This window comes from Heteronotia binoei, chromosome 21 (assembly GCF_032191835.1).
Source record: "Heteronotia binoei isolate CCM8104 ecotype False Entrance Well chromosome 21, APGP_CSIRO_Hbin_v1, whole genome shotgun sequence".
In the NCBI taxonomy this organism is placed as follows: Eukaryota; Metazoa; Chordata; class Lepidosauria; order Squamata; family Gekkonidae; genus Heteronotia; species Heteronotia binoei.
The window spans coordinates 49207533-49231587 of record NC_083243.1 but is presented as its reverse complement, the minus strand read 5'-3'; the positions used below and the strand labels follow the sequence as shown (position 1 = coordinate 49231587).

The following is a 24055-nucleotide window of genomic DNA, read 5'->3' as shown; positions in this document are numbered from 1 at the left end:
GATGATGGTAGTTCAAAAATAACAAACTGCTTTATTTAACTAGAGGGGAAATTATCAGGTTGGAATCAGGTGTGTAGGACTTACGGGGTAAACAGACGACAGGAATGAGGCAATTGTATATAAATAAACACCAGATAATTTGTCACAAACAAGCAACTGTTTCAGTTATTCAGACAAGTCTTTAAAACATGACAAGAAAAATTTATTGATAGTTTTTCATAAACAAACTAGTATTACTTGTAATTAACTATTAGCAGAACATTGCTAGAGCATTCTTCCAAATCTACAGAGAATTTTTAAAAATGAAGATCATTTGTCTCCATAACTTGGAGAAATCTGCTTTCAACAGACGTCATAAGAAGGTAGTTATTTTTCAGGATTGTTTGTGGGTATTCAAGAAAGTACCTTTGTCTTTCTTCCTGAAAACTATTGGTTAAAATAACTGTTGGGGGTCACTTTGCAGATTTACCACTCAGCAAACAAACATACAAAAAACAGTCTTTCTCCAGTACATTAAGGACCCAACAACTAAATCTGTAAAAAGATAGTTCCCTCATGTCCTGTTGATAGAGGTGGATGTATTCTTGCTTGAAGAAAGACATTTGTTTTCCAGGATTGCTTCTGTGTCCTTAAGGGATAAGGATGCACTGGACAGGTTTTTTTCTTTTTGCTGAGGTAAGTTAATGTCAAATGTCAGTAGAGAACATCTATTTTTCGAAGAAGAGGGGACCAATTGTGACCTTCATGGATTTCTGACTCTTGGTACTCTCTGAACATATTCAAATAAAGGTTGAAAACAGTGCAGTTCTTGCACAGTTACACCAATGTATACCAAATGAATTGATAATAGAGAAGGATTTACTTTTGGGATTATACTGTGGCAGTGCAGCTTCAGAGTTTTCTGGATGATGCTTCCGTGCATAACTCACATCAATCCGGTTTTCATCCGGGTCATGGGACGGAGATGGTTCTGGTTGCCCTCACAGATGACCTCCAGAGGCACCTGGACAGAGGTGACTTAGCAGTGCTGATGTTGCTAACCTATCGGCGACGTTCAACATGGTTGACCATCAGCTACTGACCTGTTGCCTCGCCGATGCTGGGATCCAGGAGTTGGCCTTGAAGTAGCTTTCCTCCTTTCTCCAGAGTTGGGGACGGAGGGTGGCACTAGGAGACGAACTGTCCCGATGACACGCACTTATCTGTGGTGTGCGCAGGGAGCGGTTCTTTCTCTGATGTTATTCAACATCTACATGTGCCCCCTCGCCCAGATTGCCCAGAGGTATGGGCTGGGTTGCCACCAGTATGCAGATGGCACCCAGCTCTATCTGTTGATGGGCGGCCAGTCCGACTCCACCCTGAAAGATCTGTCCACAGCATTGCAAGCTGTGGTGGGGTGGCTCAGGCTGAGTAGACTGAAATTAAATCCGACGAAGATGGAGGTCCTGTATCTGAGTCGCTGTGGTTCGGGACCGGAGGTTCGTTTACTGACCTTTGATGGAGCACAGCTCACACTGGTGCCCAAGGTTAAAAGCTTAGGGGTGTTCTTGGATCCCTCTTTAACAATGGAGGTCCAAGTAGCTGCCACTGCCAAGTCAGCCTTTTACCATCTGTGGTAAAATCAACGAGAGCCAGAGCCTTTTCCATTGCTTCCCCTAGCTGATAGAATGAGTTCCCAGAGGAGGTCAAGGCCCTGCGAGAGCTTCCACAGTTCCATAGGGCCTGCAAAAAGGCACTTCTCCGCCATGCATTTTCATGATGACAACACCTGCAGCAATGGGATCGGCCCATAAAAAACCCCATTACCAATGGTCTACCTCATCACGTTATGGTGATCCTAGGACCTCTTAGAATGGCTAACCACCATTAGAACTTGATCGCTGACTGAAACCATGATACTAGCACACGTAGATGTTTTAGAAATTGCTTTTATGTTTATGTTTTTATTGTTGTTTTATTTTATTTGGTCACACTACTGTGACTGTGTGACCTTTAACTTGTGAGTCACCCTGAGCCTGCCTTTGGCAGGGAGGGCGGGATATAAATGAAACCAATAAATAAAATACTGGCTGTTAATTCTATTGATTTCTGTATGTTGACCTTCTTCCATGCAGCTCTTCTTGTTGGTTTCAGTGCATAATTATCAATTGTACATTGTCTTTAGTAATGGCTACATACAATGCAGTTTATGAAACAGTAGGGCTCGAACATTTTTGGTAGTCATGTCCTCCTCCCTCTTTTGTCCCTGATGTGTGAAGGTTTTATATGACCCTAGAAATCTAATAAATAATACATAAGAAAATTCACTTTGCATGTGCTCAGAGGCTAGCTTTTGTCAGTATTGTTTCATTAGCCTTGGACTAGTACTGAAGGCTAATTGTGCCACTGAGCCTTTGAATGGGCTAGCACAAATTCAGCCCAGTCTGTTGACACAAGGGATGAGATGTGCAAAGACTGTTTGTTTTAATGCCCTTTAACAAATGTGAGATTTTTGTAGTTCAGTTGCCAGCTGAATGGTGACATTAAACACTGCCTGGGTAACTTTGTTTAGTTCCTTTAGCATACCTCCCTCCTTAAAAAAGAAAAGAAAAGAAAAAAAAGCTCCAAGTGCATTCCCCGCCCCAAGACTGGCAGTCTTGTGCAATAGCTATGGAATGAATTGTATAATTGCAGCCATTTTCTAAACTGCTCTTGGAAAGAGGCATAAAAGCTTAACACTCTCTAAAATGGGGTCACCTCCTGGTACAAACTTTTGGTTCATTTCTTGAATTCAATGGAAAGCCATCTGCAGAGCAGTGAAGTCTTTCTTTTGCCTTCGGAGAAAGCATGCCCATTTCCTAATTGAAAAGAGATGTCTGTAGTAGGCCTTTGGCAGGGGATCAGGAAGGGCCTTCTACTGGCTGCCACCACTCTGTTAAGGGTCTGTCTAGGAGGACTGAGAGCACCCACCCAACCTGTCTTCCTTATTAGCAAGTATCTTTTAACCAATTACCAAAGAGACATGAGGACATAGGCAGTTTAATAATAGCAACAGGTTGTAATAAACAGGTGCTCAAAAACAACAAGTGGGTTGTAAAACTTTTTAGTATAACAGTGAATAAAGAAACAGTAAAGGTTGGTGCAAAGAAATAAAAACCCTGACACAAAAATGTTCCCTTTTGCTAATCCTAATAGACTCACTCAACCTTGAATGAGGGCACCCTCCTGCTGGAGCTTTCCTAGAGGTAATACTCCTCTGTCTGCAGCCTCTCCAGAGACAACAAATTTCCCTGTCTAGCTGGCCTTTTATGCTTTCCTCCCAGGTGCCACTCCCTCTAGGCCAGTTTTCCCTTCAAAACTGCTAGGGCTTCCAAGTTCCTACTGGGGGCGGGGGATCCCCTGCCTTGGCGGGCCCCAGCTTGCCAGCAGGGAGGAGCTGCCAGGAGGATTCCTGCCCTCCAAATAGTCTCATCACAGTGCGGTGTGTGCGACACCTAGAAGTGACATTTGCACCAGGCACATTGCACTGGGAAGCTCTAGGAATTTGCAGGAAACTCTGTGGTTTTGTACAAGGATGCTCTAGCAATTTTGGGGGAAACTCGATGGTGCCATAGTGTCCCCCCCAATTTCTGGAACATCCCAGCAAGAAACCATACAGTTTTCCATGAATTCCTGGAGCATCCCCATGTGACGTCTGGGTGACATCATCACGCCACGTGCACAAATAAAATTCCCCACCAGTAGCCCCGTGGGACTTGGCAACCCCCAAAACTGCTGCCCACCCAATTAGAGGGACAGAAGGGATCCTGGGAAATGTAGGTCCTGTAGCTACTCCTACACAGGCTTCCTAGAGCCTGTAGGCCTCACTAGGCCTAGGATCTTGACACCCCCTCATATTGTCAACTTCTAGCCCTGCTAAAATTACAGTGAGTGTATATTCTCCCCTGCTAAATTTTCTTCTCACAGTAATGCTATGGGACTAACTGGCCTCTGATAGCTACTATACGATGAAACCCCATCCTGTCACTATAGATGACCTGATTAGTAGCTGCAGGGGGCATAACTGATCATCCTATTCATAACATTCCTCTGAAAAATGAATATTGTTGTTCCTGCACCATTGTCTGTGCCACTCAATGAATGGTCACCACCCAGCAGTTTACAGCTTTGCAAAACTTACATGAGAGAAAATGGCAGTTCTTTGATGGGGTTTTAAAAAGGGATGTGAAGAATCCTCCTCCCACCTTTTGGTGTTATAAACACCACATGGTTGAACTTGAAGTTTGGAAGGTGCATCTTGGAGCTGCAAATTAAATTGCATACTGTAAACCTCCCCCCCCCCACCCAGTTTGCATGCTGTCATTATCTGCCTAATTGCTGCTTGCTGTGCTCCATAACGCTTCCCTGATGCTGATTTATTTGTCACATTTAAACGTTCTCTAGTTTACAAGCATGGTTGTTTGTCTTTAGTTTAATAATTACTTTGAGCCTATCTCAGCTCCCCCCCCCCCCACACACACACATTTGGATTTCTCCAGGCAGATGTGAGTCTGATATTTCACTCATGGGTCAGAAGATGTGGTGTACTTTGTTATTTTCTTCATTAATTCACACAGAGCCACAAATAATAATTTAATGGAAAGTAGAATTTTCCCCAAGGACATTAAATTTATAAGAATCCTTAACCCTTAACCTTTTCAGTATACTTGTCAGAGTGAAAGTTTGTGCTGTAAGGGATTCTTCCTCACAACAAACTTATGGGAAACTCAGCCCCTAAGTGACTTTGGTAGTGGAAAGTGCTGTCAAGTCACTGCTAATGAATGGCAGTCCTGTGGTTTCAAGGCAAGAGACATTCAAAGGTGGCTTGTCTTTGTCTGCCCCTGCATAGCAACCCTGATATTCTTTGGGGGTCTCCCATCCTTAGCTTCTGAGATCTGACAGATCAGACTAGCCTGGGCTACTCAGGTCAGAGTAAAGTGAGCTTACCAGTAGCCAAATAAAAGCCTGGAAACAGCAATTGCTGCATGGTGCCGTTACCATGTTAAAAAGACTGGGGAAATATGAGGTCTCAGACATGGTGGCTCAACCAGGCATGGTCTGTGCAACTGTCTCGCCTCCATCACCTCCACTCATCCCAACCCCTTCTACAAGGTTCTTTTGTCCAGAGTAGCAACAGCTCCCTCCCTGCTTGTTCCCCTAAGCATCTTTAAGCACAGATTGGCAAGCCATGCATTTATCAATGGGATGTTCCAAAACTCTTTGGATCATGTTCAGCTCACTAGAGAGCAAGGTGGAGATTTTTTGATGGGCAGCTCTACTGAGTACAAAAGGCCCAACCTTGTTTTTCAGGCTATTTCTCATGTGTTGTCAAAAGCATGGTATCACAGAGTTGTAAGCTGGTGTACTTCATGCATGCATTCCATCACCCCATAAGAGTTCTATTCTCCTCCTCCCTGACAGACCCACCATGGCCTCAACACAGGACAACCAATGAGCAAGCTGGTCAGATAGTGACTGCAAATAAACAATGCATTTCTGAAGGAGCTGACCATTTGGTATTCATCTGGGTCCTATGTTGTCATTGAAGCCATTTTGTACATAGGCACTCATGCACACAGCTCTGTGGATGTCCCAGCACCCGCTAGTAGAAAATCTGTCCACTCTGCTTTGAAGAAGTGGGACAGACTATAAGGCAGGAGGAGGTGAATCTGGACCACAGTGTAGCTGTGGAACTGTTTGGCCATTGCTTGGGGTTTACTGTAGCAAGGTAAAAAAATCGAAAGCTTGCCTTGAGGGTGGTACACCTTTCAATCAGGACTTTTTGGAAGGCACACCACTGTTCTCAGAACTCACACAGATACCTAAAATCTGATAAGATCCTGCTGTGATTTAAACATAGTACAATTCCACCAAGTCAGCTGATGCCAGGACCTTAGATTCTATTTTATTTGAATGACCTGAGTATTAAAGATATGAAGACTTACTGCATTCTTCCATCATAGACATAGCACTTTATAATGCTTTATTGTAATAGTTGCTTTAATGGATTTTATTGTTTTAGTGTATGCCACGTGGCCTTGTAAGCTGCCCTCAGCCTGCTTTAGTGGGGAGGGCAGGGTATCAATTAAATGAAACAAACAAACATTTCCAAATCTTACTTGATACAGGTTCCCCCCTCGTCCCCCCAAATACAGTGGCTGGTAAATACTGTTTATATAGCATTTTACATTGGAATTCTCTTGAACAGTAACACATGAGGATTTTTTTTTTAAAAAAATAGCCAAACATATATATTATCCAAAGTCTTATCCTTTATAATGAAATGCCTCTTGCCCCCACCCCCCGGAACAGAAATGGTTCTTTTTCTCCCAGCCTACCTTCCTTCAAACTGTATATACTAATAAACCCCCCATCCTTGTACTGTCATTAAGCAGAATGTCTTCACAGAGAGTCAGCTGATGTGATTCTAATTAAGGGCTTAACTTTTAAAATACAAAATGTCTTACACATTGAAAATGTATGTATTGAAATCATGGAGGATACCAGGCCTGACTCCTCTTACGTCATCCCACTTAAAAATCACATTCATTACCATATCCATCTATGTCTTGAATCGTTAGACCTTTCCCAATTGGAAAAGAATCACCATGACTTCTCTCTTTATTAAAGTTGTGATCATTCACAGAAGACTCTCTAAGGAGACATAGATGAGCTCAATTTATACTTCTGCTTCTCTCACACAAATAGATGTATTGGAATAATCTTATGTTTCCCTGTACTTTTCGCAAACTGCAGTATATCCACTAAGGATTTTTGTATATTTAGCTGTACTGGTCTCAGGCCAATACAACATTTATTCATATTTAAGCATTGCTTAAACCATGAAACCTCATCCTAAAAGAAGATTACGAATAGCCCACCTGCCTTCATTTATAGTCTTTTAAACGGTCTTAGCCTTTACTCTCGGGTACTTTCTTGTCCATGCAAAATCTTTTACAATCCTTTGCCAACTCATCAAGTTATAGGGAAAGAAACAGAAAGAGAACTTTGGAAGTATAGACATTTTAATTATAAAAATCCTGGCAAAGCAAGATAGTTGAAGCTGATTCCACTTTTCTGTTTTTTCTCAAGCTTCTCCACCTTTGCATCATAATTAATCTTTGCCAGTTGTGATAAAGAGCAGTTCAGTCCCCTTAAAAATATGCATGTTCAAATATAGACAGTAATTTGATTTGCTGTTTCTCAATTTATGACACCACAATATCCTTTAACTGATTTATTTCTATTTCTCTTATACCCCTCAAATAAGACTACATTCCTCTCTTAGTGGAAAACGAGATGAGAGAGAGTTAAAAGGTTGCCGAAACATAATATAATCTGCATACAAATAATTTTTACTTGATTGTTCCATAACAAAATTCCCTTGATCTTTTCTGAAGATCATATTAACATTATAAAAGGCTTAATAGTCAGTGCAAATAACAAGGAGAAGAAAAGCAGCCCTGCTGTGGACCATATTTCAGTGCTGGAGAGTTTGTTAGATGACCATTAATTAACAATTAGTCGAGGCAGAATAAATAAATGGTCTGTATCTTTTAAACAAATCTAGTATCTATATTGAAAAAAGCTATAATTTTGATTAACTTATTCCATACCACCCTGTCATAGGCTTTAGCTGTGCTCCGAAGCAGAAGTAGAGTAGGACTTGCAGCAATTTGAACAGTATTTATAATATATATTGTTCTTTTGATATTATTTGCGATGATCCTTCCCTTTATAAATCCTGTTTCCTCCATGCTTAATATATTTACCAATAATCTCATTTAGCCTTCATTCCTTTTTGCATTTAATATTTCTGAACAGTGTTTATGAATGTGATTGGCCTTCATGAGCCCACCTTATCTGGAATTTTATTAGACTTAGCAGAACTTTTTTTTCTAATGAAATGAAAATAAGCTTTAAAAACAACAACAAATATTTGGGAAAATTGTACAACACAAAGTCCCACTTTGCCCAGAAACAGTCAAATAACCTGTAACGAGAGTTATTTTTGAACAATACAGTTTATGACATAGTTCATGATTTTCTGTACTGAATTTTTCTGCAGCATGCTTTGTAGGAAAATGCTCATGATGGTACTATACTTTCTATGGTTGCCAACCTTCAGGTTGTGACTAGAGATCTCCTAGAATTACAACTGATCTCCAGGCAACAAAGATCAGTTCACCTGGAGAAGATGGCCTCTTTGGAAGGTGGACTCAGTAGCATTTAGGGTTTCCAGGTACAACTCAAGATATGTCTGGGGACTTTGGGGGTGGAGCCAAGAATCTTTGGGGGTGGAGCCAAGAGAAAGGGCGTGACAAGCACAACTGAACTCTGAAGGAAGTTCTGGCCATCACATTTAAAGGGACCACACTCCTTTTAAATGCCTTTCCATTGGAAATAATGGATGGGGTACCTTCTCTGGTGGCTAACAGAATTAGACCCCCCAGTCCAATCTTTTTGAAACCTGGGGGGTGTTTTGAGGAGCTGCACCAGATCATATGCTGAAACTTTGGTGCTTCTACCTCAGAAAACAACTCCCCCAGAGCCCCAGATACTAATGGATCAATTCTCTAATTATACTCCATGGGAATTGGCGGACATCAAGAATTAGAAAAGTGTTTTAGGGTTGATTGTATTGGATACTTTCCCCAGATATTTTTAAAAATATACAAAAGTTTCTTATTAAGCAGATTGTGCCTATGGTCTCTTGTACACAATAGTCTATAGCATATGGATCCCTGTCAGCAGAAGGTTAGATGATAACATGCTCTGTGACAACTTGCCTTGCTAGGTCCCCCACCCACCCCCCACCCCGCCCCCCAGTAAGCATATCACTGCTGTGTTCTGGGTTCCAGTGCAAAGTTCAACTGGATGCTGGCATAGACAGGCTAGAAGTACTTCCATTGTCACTGAGGCTAGTATGTGTACAAACCAATATGCTAAGATCCAAGTGGGCAGCCGTGTTGGTCTGAAGTAGTTGAACAAAGCAGGAGTCAAGTGCACTTTTAAGACCAACCAAGTTTTATTCAGAACGTAAGCTTTTGTGTGCTGTCTAAGCACACTTCATTGGACAAGGGGATTCCCTCGTCTGATGAAGTTTGCTTAGAGAGCACATGGAAGCTTACGTTCTGAATAAAGCTTGGTTGGTGTTAAAGGTGCAATTTGACTCCTGCTAAGAGTCCTTTAAAAGCTGCCTATCTTAAGGTAATGGAATGGGGAGAAGCAAGCACAGAGATAGCTAAGTGGGGAAAGAAGCTCCCTGACCTTTGTAGCAAAGCAGAAGGTGGCTGGAAGGTAGGGTTGCCAACTGTTGGGGAATGAGGGAGACTTACCAGAGGCTGGAGGGAGACCCAGGCTATGTTGTCAGCAATACGGTGATACACCAGAAGTGATGTCATCACATTGCACTGTCACAGTGATGCTCTGGTATTAGGACAAAGTTCTATGGTAAAAATAGCTTCTACCATAGAGTTTTTGCCCAGATACCAGAGTGTTGTTGTAACAGTGCTGATGTGATGACATTGCTCCTGGTACTGCAGGAAGTGATGTTGCCGCACCGCTGGTAATGTAGCCTGGGTCTCCCTCCTGATTCTGGTAAGTCCTCATGCTGACCAGCTAATCAGTAGCAGTGAGTAAGGCCTCCAGCAGGGTGGCTGGCAACCCTAGAGGGAGGAGGCTTCATAGGTAGCAACACAAGCCATTCCACTACCTGAAGGCACCCGGATCTAGCTTGGTGTCTGCCAGGTTAGATCCATAGCATTCAGTGGGAGGGACAGGGGGGGGGTGAAAGCAGCAAAGCAGAACAGACCCCCGGTCTGTATATAATGTCATTGATGAGAATAGCCTCTGGTTGCAGATCAGCTGAACAAGGAACAGAAAAGCTTAGGATCCATGTAGGTTTTGGCCTCAGATCAGAGCCGCACCCAATAAAGCTGTTAACCCCAAGTTTTAGGGAAAATATCCTAACAAGAATCAGCTTAGTGTAGCAGTTGGAGTGGCAGACTAGGATCTGGAAGATCCAGATTCAAACCTCATTTAGTATGAAGCTTAGAGTTCCTATTCCCCTGTCCCTGGCAGGGTTTCCCCTGATTTGGGAACCTCCGACCCAGTGGCACAGAAATGGTTGATGGGGGAGCCCCACCCCTGAAGACTTCTATTGTTGCCCGACATACCTGATATGATGATGTCACTTGGAAGGATGTCATCATGCCAGAAATACTGTGTGGGGAATGCTCTAGCGTTTGGGTAAGAAATTCAGCCAGGTAAGACCCAGCAACTCTAATGAAGCTTGCTATTTCTGCCACTCTGAGCTCCTTGGATGAAGGGCAGGATGAAAATGTACTAATTGACTAAAAACAATAACCAATATGAAGGGAAGGGCAACTTGTTGCATACTATACAATTTTTGTTCCACGATACAGTGCGACATTACATACACATATGTCATGAATTCCAACTCTGGGTCAGGAAATTCCTAGAAATTTGGGGGTTGAGCCTGGGGAAGGCAGAATTTGGAGAAGGGAGGAATCTCCATGGAGTTCACCCTCCAAAGCAGCTGTTTTCTCCAGGAGAGATCTCCAGGTCCCATCCTGCAACTGTGGAAGAAGCACAATTTTAGCTGAGCCCCTCTGGTTCTTTTCCCATCAGACTTGCCTACTTTGAGTTACTTTTCCAGCCGTTGACCTTCTCATCTGAAATTTCTTCGCAAACAGTTCCACGCCGTTCTGTAAATGTTAGATTGACATTTGGAGCAGGCTTCCAAAGCTTCTGTGCTCCTTTTCGGCTCCTGCTAAGATTCAGCAAGACTGCAGCCCCCTGCTCCTTGGGTCTTTGGGCTAGAAATAACATTTACCAGCTACTGTTTCCACTGTCTGCAAATGTTTCCATTGCCTCTCCTCTGTTCTTGAAGCTGCTTGCCAGATGACTCTCCCCAGCTGCCCCTGTGAGTGCAGCCCTGCAAGACGATATGCCAAATTCTAGTAGTTCAGTAATATTTCCCTTCTATTGGAAGTTTAGGGTTTTTTATAAAAAGTCTGTATTTAAAAATGTAAATCCTGTTTTAGTAGAGTAAAATGTAAATTCTGTTTAGAGCAGAATCTTGCAACATTTTGAATTTAGTTCAGAGGAAAACATTACAAGACAGAAATTAGTTGAATATTTTAGTAGAGTAAAAGGGAACTGCTCAGCACACATGTAAATTACACATGTAAATTAGTTAAAAGACAATTTGCTAATAAAATTAGGAAGGGTTACATGATAAGGATATATCTAGGGTTGCCAGGTCTGTGTTGGAAAATACCTGAAGACTTTGGGAGTGGAGCCAGGAGAGTTCAGGGTTTGATCATGGCAACCCTTCAAAGCAGCCATTTTCTCCATGGAAGCTGATTTCTGCCAGCTGGAGATCAGTTGTAAAAGTAGGAGAACTCCAGGCCCCAACTGGAGGCTGGCAACCCTAAATCGTTCTAGTTACTATTAGCTCCAAAATGGACACCCATAATTAATCTCATAACAAGGAAGAAGAAACCCCCAAATGCCTATGTGCAAATTATCAAGTAACATCACTCGACTATGAATAGCCAGACTAAAGGTCACTTCATTATGCATAAGACTTCCTTTTCTCTGTTGGGAACTGCATGCAGGTCAGCTTCTAAAGCTAACTAACTAATAATTACCACAAACAAGCAAACAGTTTAACTCTTTCATGACATCAGGGAGTGAAGTTGTTAATATCCCAACACCTTCTCAAGTTCATGTGCTGAAGTCATGGTTCAGCTTCAAGTGACTTGGGGAGTATATCAGCTACCATCTCTTCTGAGGGACAATACTTGATCTCAGTCAGTCCGTTGTTGCATCTCTCTCAAGGAATGGTATTTGCTGACAATATGCTTGCTTCTTGCTTTGATGCTCTCACTTTTGGCTATGATAATCCACTTTTTGCCTGATAATCCACAAAGTTATTTGTTTATATCAGAGGTGGCCAGAGGTAACTCTCCAGATGTTTTTTTTGGCTACAACTCCCATCAGCCCCAGCCATTGGCCATGCTGGCTGGGGCTGATGGGTTATAGGCAAAAAACATCTGGAGAGCTACCATTGGCCACCCCTGGTTTAGATTCATCAACACCAAAGTCCTTTAGTAGACAGATGCTTCATTCAAGTTCCCTGCAGGCACTTGCAGCAGACATGTACTCAGCTTTGGTTGTTGATTTGGCCACTACTGGTTGCTTTTGGCTGGTTCAGCTAATCAGGCTGTCTCCACAGAAGGAACAGGTAGCTAGTGGCTACTTGTTGACCTGTAATCAGTCTGGTCTTCAACCCAGTCAGTATCAAACCAGTCTTGGGTTGTCAGAGGCTGAGATTGTCAGGATCCATATTATGTCTCCTGTCATGTGTTATTTTTCCTTCCTGAAAGGTTTTACTTGCAACATAACTACCACTGTCTGGCTATGGGTATATTATGGGGTCACATATTCTGTTATTGAAACAGTTTGTGTAAGGGTTTTTTTGTCTCTCACACTGAGGCCTTTGGTAGCTGCCTGAGAATGCAGGGCCTCCCCCTCCTTTCTTTACACCATCTGAAGACAGAGGCTGGGAATATCCTCTGTGTCTCTGGAGATAAGGAGATGAGTGCACTGTGCATAGCTGCATAAAAAAGTGTCTTTGAAGTTTGGGGTGGTGGGGAGAAGCCTACACTTTCCTGGAATTAATGTTGTTTGTAGGTTTTAGTTTCACTCCTGGCAAGACCTCTGTAGGGAAAGGTCTGAACTAGTAACATATCAATAAAGCTTCACCTATGCTTTCATAAGTGGAAATCTGAGTGTCAATTGGCAAAACCTCACAGAGATCTTTAATTTCAAGTCTAGGGTGTTGTGCATAAGAGCCTTCTTCAACTGTCCATCTCTTTTGCCTTCCTCTTCCTGTGTCTCTTTATGCTTTTAGATCTTTAAAGAGTAAAATAAACACATAATTGCATTTTTTCTTTGAGCTATGAGGAAAGGGTGAAGGAATTTGATGTATTTAGCCTGTAGAAGTGAGACAAGATTAGGCTCCAAGTGCTTTCAAATGGAAGATGAAAAAGACTTGTTCTCATTTGGTTCAGCAGGCAAGATGGTTTTAAGTTACAGGAGGGTAGATTTCAGTTGAATGTTAGATGAAACTTCTGGGTAGTAAGAGCAGGGGATGGGAATGCTTGTTCTCAGGGGTCATTTTGTAGAAAAATAGGTGGTGGCATTAGCATATGCTGTCCCCCCCCCCCCCAGTGAAATTATAACAGGTAATGAAGAGAGGGTGGAATTGCTCAATTTCTACTTTTCCTCAGTCTTCTCTTCTGAGGTAAACAGTGCTCAACATGGCAAAAACAGAACATATAAGGAGGGTATGAAGTTCCAACCTATGATCAGCATAGGGGTAGTATATAAACACCTAGTTTCTTTAAGTGAAACTAAGTCCTCAGGGCCAGATGAACTGCATCCAAGGGTTGTAAAAGAGCTTGCAGATGTAATTTCTGAGCCTCTGGCTATTATTTTTGAGAATTCTTGGAGTACAGGAGAGGTACCGGAGATTGGAGGTAGGCAAATGTTGTCCCCATCTCCAAGAAGGGGAAAAAAGAGGATCTGAGTAACTACCAACCCATTAGTTTGACATCTATACCTGGAAAAGTTTTAGAACAAATCATCAAACAGTCTGTCCTGGAACATTTAGAAAGAATGGATGTGATTACTAAGAGCCAGCAAGGGTTTCTCAAGAACAAGTCATGTCAGACTAACTTAATCCCTTTTTTTGAGAAAGTGACTACCTTGCTGGATCAGGGAAATGCTGTAGACATTATTTATCTTGATTTCAGTAAGGCTTTTGATAAGGTTCCACATACTATCCTTGTTGACAAGTTGGTAAAATGTGGTTTGGATCCTGTTAGCATTAGGTGGATCTGCAACTGGTTGACAGATCACACCCCAAGAGTGCTTGTGAATGGTTCCTCATCCTTTTGGAGAGGAGTGACAAGAGGAGTGCCTCAAGGGTCCATCCTGGGAACTGTTCTGTTCAACATCTTTATCAATTATTTGGATGAAGGAATAGAGGGAATGCTTATTAAATTTGCCGATTATACTAAATTGGGAGGGGTTGCAAATACAGTAGGACAGAAACAGGATACAGGATGACCTTGACAGGCTGGAAAACTGGGCTAAAGCCAATAATATGAATTTTAACAGGGATAAATGTAAAGTTCTGCATTTAGGTGAGAAAAATCCAATGCTTGGTTATAAGATGGGGGAGACTTGTCTTAGCAGTAGTATGTGCGAAAAGGATCTAGGGGTCTTAGTGGATGATATGAACATGAGTCAACAGTGTGATGCAGTGGCTAAAAAGGCAAATGCAATTTTGGGCTGTATCAACAGAAGTATAGTGTCCAGATCACGTGATGTGATGGTATCGCTTTACTCTACTCTGGTAAGACCTCACCTGGAGTATTGTGTTCAGTTTTGGGCACCACATTTTAATAAGGATATAGACAACCTGGAACGGGTCCAGAGGAGGGCGATGAAGATGGTGAGGGTTCTGGAGACCAAGTCCTATGAGGAAAGGTTGAAGGAGCTGGGGATGTTTAGCCTGGAGAGGAGGCGGCTGAGAGGTGATATGATCACCATCTTCAAGTACTTGAAGGGTTGTCATATAGAGGATGGTGTGGAATTGTTTTCTGTGGCCCCAGAAGGTAGGACGAGGACCAGTGGGTTGAAATTCAATCAAAAGATTTTCTGGCTCAACATTTGGAAGAACTTCCTGACGGTTAGAGCGATTCCTCTGTGGAACAGGCTTCCTCGGGAGGTGGTAGGCTCTCCTTCCTTGGAGGTTTTTAAACAGAGGCTAGATGGCCATCTGACAGTGATGGCGAGCCTGTGAATTTGGGGGGAGGTATTTGTGAGTTTCCTGCATTGTGCAGGGGGTTGGACTAGATGACCCTGGAGGTCCCTTCCAACTCTATGATTCTATGATTCTGTAATTAACCTTATAACCGTGTTTCTTCTTTATCTTTTTCTTTGTTCAGAGGCTTCTATCCTGAGCTATGATGGCAGCATGTACATGAAGATTATTATGCCTATGGTTATGCACACAGAGGCAGAGGATGTGTCCTTCCGCTTCATGTCCCAGCGAGCTTATGGGTTGCTAATGGCCACCACATCACGTGATTCAGCTGATACTCTGCGCCTGGAGCTAGATGGAGGCCGTGTCAAACTCATGGTCAATCTAGGTATCGTATAATGACATATCCCTCGGCTTTTAGTTTGAGCTTGTTTTTGTTTTCTTGTCTGCCTCCCCTTCCTCCCCATGAATTGAATTATAAGTAGCTGTTGATGTATTTTTGTAACAGTATTAACCATGGAGAATCAATCTCTCCAGCCATCGTTGCATGGAGATTTTATGTTAATTCCTGGTGATGGATAATGGTGGTTTTTAAGTCTTTTTTTTTAAGTTTCCTTTTCTGTTTTGGAACTGGTTAGCTTTGTGTAAGACATGCTACTTGGTCCATCTTTTGATCAATCACATCCTCATTGATCCAGCTTCTCTACCACTATTCAAAACAGTCAAGGGGAGGGTCTATAGCTGTAACTGTGTAAAAGAGTTACATTTTACATTTCAGACATTCCCAGTTATCTCTTGAATCCTTCTTAGAGAAGTAGTGTGGGAATCAGTGTGCTGGCTTAATGTGAAGAAGATGAAGAAGATATTGGATTTATATCCCGCCCTCCACTCCGAAGAGTCTCAGAGCGGCTCACAATCTCCTTTACCTTCCTCCCCCACAACAGACACCCTGTGAGGTGGGTGGGGCTGGAGAGGGCTCTCACAGCAGCTGCCCTTTCAAGGACAACCTCTGCCAGAGCTATGGCTGACCCAAGGCCATGCTAGCAGGTGCAAGTGGAGGAGTGGGGAATCAAACCCGGTTCTCCCAGATAAGAGTCAGCACACTTAACCACTACACCAAACTGGCTCTCCTGTGACCTAATATGTGACATAAAGGTATATTTTTAGGACCCACAGTAGCAAACAGTGCACAGCATTTTCAATAATATAAGCAGATGGAAACTTTAAAACGGATCAGTAAATACACATACATAATAAAATTGAAGCAAATAGGCAAAGTAGCTTCCCTCTTCTAAGCAGAGTGTGCTTCCGAATGAATCCAAATTCTGGAAACCTTCTGGGTTTTGCTTTTCAAATAAAGGAAATGGTAGGTACGCATATTGCCTTGCATTTACATGCTTGAATCTATCTGCTCTGGAACAGTATAAACTGCCTTTTTATATTCAGCCAGAAGTACACCCAGTATTGTGCTGCACTAGACTATAAAGAAAAAAAAAATGATTCTGGTCCCCTAAAGTATATGTTGAGTACTTGAAGCATCTGTCTCTTACCACTGAGCTGGAATGTTCTTTGTTCCTTCATTGCTCTAAGGTACCTTAGAGAGAGTTTGGCATGTATGCCTATTTCTCTCTTCTCTGATACAATACTATAATAAATGATATTTGTGTCCTTTCCCCTGTCCCACCACTGAAGATATTTCAGATAATTTGTTCTCCAGATAACAAATGGCTTCTTTCTCTGCTATTGGCAAAAGGTAACAATTATCTAAAAAGAAAGGAAAAGATGAAGAGCCTGACACAAGCTATGTTATCTGCTCGGTCACTAATGTAATCTATACTCTCACCTTGTTTCACCATATTTCCCAACAGAAAAATAAGAAACAGGCCAGAGAGCATTCTGGGCTCTTCACATGAAAAGTCCTGCTAAAAATTCAGTTGTTGCCACGTTTGTTGCCAAAGTCACCTTTTGTTGCTGAAGGGCTTGTGGCATGGCAGTTGTGATGTCAAATGAGGTCACGGCTCATTATGGAAAATCCAACCTCATAAATCTGAGGCATCAATGCCTGGAATAAGATAATGAAACAGGACAGTCTCAGGACTTTCAATCAGCCAATGAGCATCTCTTCAACTCAGGCTGTACTTGAATGTGTTTGTAGAGTAGCCTTACATTCACTGATCAATAAGAATGGCTTCAAATACAATGGAAATGACGGCGGCACTGGACATGGACGCAAAACATGTTCTGATATGGAAACAACTTGTGGCTGTTATCCTAAGAACTAGGACTTGGAGATCTTTTGGAAATACAACTGATCTCCAAACTATAGAAATCAGTTTCCCCAGGAAAAATAGCTACTTTGGGGGGTGGGCTCTGACATTATACCCCACTCTCACCAGGCTCCACCCCAAAATCTCTAGGAATTTCCCAACCCAGGGTAGGCAACCCTACTACTTTACTGAAGGTAAGCCCCACTGAATAAAATGAGACTTACTTCTGAGTAAATCTGCTTAGAATTATTCTCTTTGTGTTTCAAAAATTCTATTTTAAAAATTCTATCTAGAGAGCCAGTTTGATGTAGTGGTTAAGTGTGCAGACTCTTATCTGGGATAACCGGGTTCAGTTCCCCACTCCTCCACTTGCAGCTGCTGGAATGGTCTTGGGTCAGCCATAGTTATCGCAAGAGTTGTCTTGAAAGGGCAGCTTCTGGGAGAGCTTCTCTCAGCCCCACCTACCTCACAGGGTGTCTGTTGTGGGGGCAGGGAGGTAAAGGAAATTGTGACCACTCTCAGACTCTGATATTTAGAGTATAGGGAGGAATATAAATCCAATATAAATCCAAATCCAATATCTTCTGTTTCAGATATGAGCTGCAGTTCTTCTTGTTAGGCAAAAATAAATATATTGTTCCAGAACTTGATACAGATCACCAGGAGCTACCATATCATTTAACTAGTTTCTTAGCCATCTACTGTCGCTCTCATTTAAACAGTAAGAGTTCTTTTTACTTGTCCTTGACTAGAATGTTGAGTAAGACTTTGATGTTAAAAATGTACTCCATGATGGGCTTTAATAGAGGCATCTGTTTGAGGATTAGTACAGAAATAAACCCTAGCAAAGTCAAAACTACAGAACTCCTATGGCCTTGTCAGCAATAACAGCAGCATCACTCCAACTTAACTGCAGAAATGGTGCTCCAGTCTTGCAGGGCCCTGAAGGTGACATTCGGAACAATAGCTCTGTGATGCAGCAGTGTCAGATCTGCAGTGAAAAAGTTCCAGATATCACTTGATGTCTCAAACTTCCCACAAAAGCCAAAATCTTCATAACATTGGCAGCAACAGGTGATTCATGAGACCTTATATTCAGTTACCTTTACTACCTCAAATAACTCAAACAGGGCGTATTATTTTGGAGAAGAGTTCTTCAGACTATTATGATGCATTGGGTCTGGAAAACTTGTGGTATCAGGAAGACCCAGGATATAAATATTTCCCAGAATTTTTTTTTTAAAAAAATGTTACGGTAAAAGTCAAAATTACAAATCCACAAATAATGAGAGACTGCAGAATGGGATGTCATACAGCTGGAATCCAAAGACTGTTTTGAATGGTATTCAAGATTCTTGTGCTCCTTTTCATTTCCTTTTTCATTCCGTTTGGTTTTTCTCAATCCCTGTCTGTTTATTATGTTCTTTTCTGTGATCTTTTTACGCTGTGTTTTCAAGTTGTAAAAGCTTCCTTATACTCCATCAGTCATGGTATATCAAAAGATGGTATTCAACCCTTCAAAGGCCTGAAGCCTGCGGCCCGCACAGCAAACAGCCCTTAGAACAAAGTGTACAGAGCAGCCTGCAGGGGCTGGCATATCCCTCTCACCTGCACAACACCCTTTAGCAAAAATAAAATAAAAATCAGGAATGCATGAAGACTGGATGGAGATTGCGGTGTGGGTGGGTGAGGGAAGGAGAGCTTCTTATGTGAACGCTGCTTCTTTGTTTCTTCTTCTTTGTTTCAGACCTTCCCCCAGTGAGAAACTGGGGCAGCATATTTGCTGTCTTAATAACACACTTCATGACATATTGGAACCTTGTTTTGTAAAGAGTAGAAGCCCAGATGTGACAGATCTTGTATCTCTGTTGAGAAAGTAAGGAAGGGAGGGGGAGAGAGAGAGAGGATGAGAGACAGAGAGAGTTCAGTGAGTCATAGCTTCACACATGCCCCAGAATTAACCCTGCTGCTTAATGCATGTGTTGAGATTGAGAGAAATGGCGTATCATACAGCCATAGCCACTTTAATACACCCTTCATGGCATCACATCCCTGCTGAGCCCCCTCCCCAAACTCTGTCCCCAAAATCTCGAGGAATTTCTCAACCCAGAGTTGGCACCCCTATTGCCATCACTTTCATTGGTGGGTTGGCACAGCATGACAGCTACAAGCAGATTCTTTAGTGTTGCTAAGCTTCTATGTCTTTCCTACTATGCTTGCCTTCTAGATGGACTAGAATGAAGCTTTGACTCAAGCTTCATCAAGGAAGTGTGGCCAGTCAGGTGCACTTCCCAAACCCAGACTATCCTAAAGCTTCAGTGTCTGGGCAATATTAATGATACAACTTCTTGGATTTTTTCAGGCATTTGTTACTGCTTTATTTTTTTTTACCAAGAGCATTTGATTCATCTGTTGAAGGTTTATGGTGCAATTTTCTTCATTTCCCAGTAGGAAGAGTTGGTCCTATATGGATCTGCTCATTATTGAGTAACATTGTTATAAATGTTTTTTCCCTAGTATCCCTATCCAAATTTCATAGTCTGTATACATATGTCTCTGCTTCACTCCCTCCCCCCCCCTCCAGTCATTTAAGTTAGAAACAGACATGGTAACTATGTTCAAAAAGTGTATAATCTCAGTCAGTGCATAAATCTGCAAAAGCATGAGAATGCATGTAAGTGATGGAAACAGCAGAAGTTGAAGAAAGAGTGAAGAAAGTTGAAGAAAGAGTACATATCCCAAGGACCAGGAGAAAATAAATAAAGAATGTGCCCCCAATTTGGGGGGAGGGTCTTTGTAATAACCATGGAGAATAGAAAACTAAACAGAAGCTAGCTAGACCCAAATAAAACAACAACCAGAACAGGTTGGAAAAGACATCAGAAGATATTGTAAGAGAATTCTTAAAAATTCTGTCCCTTAAAGTAGATTCTCAAATGGACTTCATCTGTTATTAATTTTGCAAATAATCTTTTAAAAATCCAACTAGTGTCCAATTTGTTTTAAGTGACATTTTATCTCTCTCACTCTCTCTGTCTCTCTCACTCCCTCATGCACACATTCTTTCCTCCTTTCTTTTCTTTCCCAGCTCCAGCATTGGGAAGAGTTTTTTTTAAAACAAAATGTTTATTTTATCTCTCTCCAGTAACCCACCTTACTAACACGCACTTGTTGAAGGGATATAGCCACTCTTGTACGGTAATTGTACCAAATGCTCAAGGACTGTTTGCTCCCACTTTTCTGTTGCGGTTGACGACACATGACAAACCTAATCGCACGAAACCAAACCCATATTTTCTTAAGAGAAGGTCTGCTGGATAACAGACTCTCTCTATGGCTTCACTACTCCCGATTGGTTTATCCCTGGTCACTCAGATTCTTTGTCTTGTTCTTTTCCTTATTTTTTTAAATTGCCCTTTCTTTTGGGTAATGACAGAGGCTGTTTTATTTTCTGGATCTCAAAACAAAGTTATTCCCTTAAGCACAGTGTAGTTAATCACTAACTGTCACCTTTTCATTCTAGAAAGCGTGTCAACATTCCACTATCCAAACTTCTGGCTACTCAACAGTAGACCTCTTTATGATGCTCAGTTTAGATTGCTGGAATTGCAAGGTGCTGGCACTAGGCCTGGGCCTTACCAATGAAAGAACAGTGTAGCCAAATCAGCTATGTGGTGCTCTGAGGTGTTGCACAAGCATATCTCGTGATACTTTAACAAAGATTGTGTTCAAAATCAGAGAACTGAAGGAGGCAGATTGCTTCTTATTATGACTGATCACCTGCCAAGCCCGCCGTACAAACAGCAAGTGCTCATAAGCATTTCCAGCTGAAATTCTGATTTTGTTTTGTTTCAGAATGATAATAGGCAAACAGATTTTTTTAAAAGTATTATCTAGGTCCTTTTTTGCTTGTTTAGTTCATCCTTCTGTCCTTGTACTGTTTGGAACCTCTGAGTGAAGCTTATGGAGTTGTCAAGGGTAATCAGACCCGCCACTGCACTGCCTAGTTCATCTTCTTCCTGAATGTTATCAGTGCCTCATTCAGTCTTAACATTCAGGCAGCAAGGTGAGACAGGGCTCAGAGGAGATGGCTGGCTGGCTGCCTTTGCATCAACTCTCCCCAACCAATCAAAAATGCTACCCACCCTCCAAAACGCACTGAAATCTGGGCTGGGCGTTCGTGCGGTTAGCTGTTTGCAAGTGGCCATTTTATGATAGGGAACAGGTAGGCAGTATGCTAACCCTTTCCTCATCTTTGGGGAACAGTGACAGCACAGATTTTTGGAAAGCATTTTGGGTTATTGCAAAGGGAACAATCTGTTCTTAGAGAGGTGGAAAGGGTTAAATATTTCACCAGCAAATATTGCCAAGCCAGGTATAGTGTATTGGTTTGGTGGTGTATTAAATGCAATAACACAAATCATACTTAAAGAAGCATTGTCACAAGTTGTATTTAAACAGGAAATTTTTTTTTGAAAGTGTCACTAGGCCAAATATCTGCATTTTGAGGAAGAATATCTGTGCCTTAATGACACGTTAGCTAAACAGATTGTGATTAGAATTGCTAGATAATTTTAATGCATAATTATATGTATTGTCTCATATGCAGAATATATTACTTTTACATATATGAGCACATACATAAAACACACACCTGGATAGTTGTGAAATAGATATATAGATGTGATATTTTCTGGACATATTGCAGATATACAGCCACACTTGAGTTTGTACATAATGTATATAAAAAAATATAAAATGGCCACATCTCTTTGCGTGTGTCTGTCCCCGGAAGGGTGGACTGATTGTTTTTGGATGTCTGCAGCTGTTACCTTGAAGGATGCAATTTCATCTTTCATTTATTTTTCCCCATCTAGACTGTATCAGGATAAACTGTAACGCCAGTAAGTTTTCCCTCAAGTTTCATTTTGTTCTCTCTATATTCTTTTAAAAAGAAATTAACATTATTTCCTTTGCTGTTTTATAAAGTGTTCTTTTTTACTTTGTTTTTATTTAGAGGGGGGAGAAACTTGGGTAGATTTCAGAGCTGGGGAGGATTTGCAGTGGCTGTATGTGAATGTAATGTGTGTGGGTGTGTGTGTGAGAGATTTCTCCAGGGGCAAATAACAATTAAATTTCTGGGCTTGGCAAGCAAACACACAGGGAATGGGAAAACCTGAAAATATACTTTAGTAGCTTTCTGCTATCTTGGGGCAAAACATCTTTAGAAGCAGTTTTGATGCTGCATAAAACTAACAGGTACTGTATGCACTTCTCCACTACAACAACATTGTTTTACTTTAAAAATACTTTGGGCCACAGCAGTGACTGCTTTGTCTGATATTTCTTCAGTTTTATGCTTCTAGGTACAAATGCAAATCAGGTTCTTGGGTGGGAGGAGGCTATAAATCTACAGACAGCTCATCCCACCATCCTGTTGTTTCATGCTTTCCACTTCTTTGAGCAAGAAATTCCAGAAAAGCTTTATAAAGATTAGCATCATGTAAAGGGGTGTGTGTGTGTGTTAACATTAGTCAAAGTTGTTGTCATTAACCATTTAAAAGGCAAAAAGGCCATCACCCAGTCTTTTACCTTTAAAGAGCCAAAGACAGCAATGGAGGCTAATTTCAATTAGCCAAATAATATAGGAGTGGAAGGTTCAAACTCTTTCTCATACAACTCTCATCAGAATATGCTTCGCACAGGCTGAAATTGCTCTGTCAGAATGATGTAGTCACTGATCTCCTATTGTCTCCATTTTGATCCTAAGAAGTGGAAATGAAGTTTTTCATTTAAATCATGGTTGCTTAGTACAAAAAACTGATGAGGAGAGGAGAAGGAATTATATGAAACAAGAAGAAAATATCAGGGAATATTCACTTCAAATGTTTTGATCTCAGTTTCCTCATGAGTACCAGTACCTCATTAAATCCTTTAGCTTTCATGAATTTTTAATTGTTTGAGCTTTTACATATTTATTATTTAAATACATTCTCTCTTCAAGAGTTGGACTTAGTTTTAATTAAAAAAAACCAGCTTGGACTTGCCTGGGTTTTTTTTTTTAAAGCTGCTGTCATAGGATGTAGCCAGGGCCTTTTGTGTGTGTGTGTGTGTGTGTGGGGGGGGGTGTTATGGTGGGATGGGAGTTCTGGAACCTCTTTGTGAAAACAAAATTCTAAAAAAAAATGTTTAAAAGTTCATGAGAGGCACCCATGTGTTTCTCCTTCATTTCCCTCTTGAGAATTCTGGCACTTCTTTTTCTAGAAAAAAAAAAGCCCTGGGTGTTGCTATTTTCGGCATACTGGTACCTCACAGGAATGGCCTTGCCTAACTGCTTCTCTCTCTCCATTTTTAAACAGAAACTGAAAGTGCCACCTTAAGCAGATGGACACCTCTTTATGTCCTTTTCAGTCAATGGATTGGTATAAGTGTGCTTAAGACTTCAGTGATAGTTAGAGAAGGGAAGATCTGCAGTAACCTTTTGCTAAATATAAAGATATTTTGCTAAATTAAAGACAGTGATAGTGAATGGATAACAGTACTGTGCACAAGACTTTTGTTTGCTTGCATGAGACTTCCAGAATGGCAAACAGCCAAACCACATACAATGTTGGAATTCAAAGTCCAAACATGTAATTTAGCCCTAAAATGCAGCCATGATAGGAATCAGAAATGTCCCTTCAAAGCCCCAACAGGGAAAAGGGTGAAGCACAATATGGAAACCTGTTGCCCCCATCCAGACTCGAAACGGCTCCTGCAGGGCATTTTTAAGCAGGAAGTAATGCAAAGGAAAGTTCTTCCCCCTTCTCATGTGCATTGACCTTGGTCCTAATTATATATAATTTGGTTACAGGAGTCCAGCATCACCTGTAGTTTCTTTCTAAAAATCTGAGCTGGACTCAGTCAT

The 24055-nt window shown here is 41.5% G+C and overlaps 1 protein-coding gene across 22 annotated transcripts in view; it reads left to right on the top strand.

Moving 5' to 3' along the window:
• The window catches only part of NRXN3 (neurexin 3), a 1739678-nt gene that overhangs the window by 512363 nt on the left and 1203260 nt on the right, over positions 1-24055 (top strand). For 15 of the 22 annotated variants that reach the window (XM_060262968.1, XM_060262983.1, XM_060262970.1 and 12 more), the window contains 2 exons: positions 15066-15269; positions 22026-22052. In XM_060262968.1, the coding sequence (XP_060118951.1) occupies positions 15066-15269; positions 22026-22052 (231 nt within the window). The remainder of the gene's footprint in view (positions 1-15065; positions 15270-22025; positions 22053-24055) is intronic. The other 7 variants (XM_060262987.1, XM_060262986.1, XM_060262972.1 and 4 more) reach the window with 1 other exon arrangement.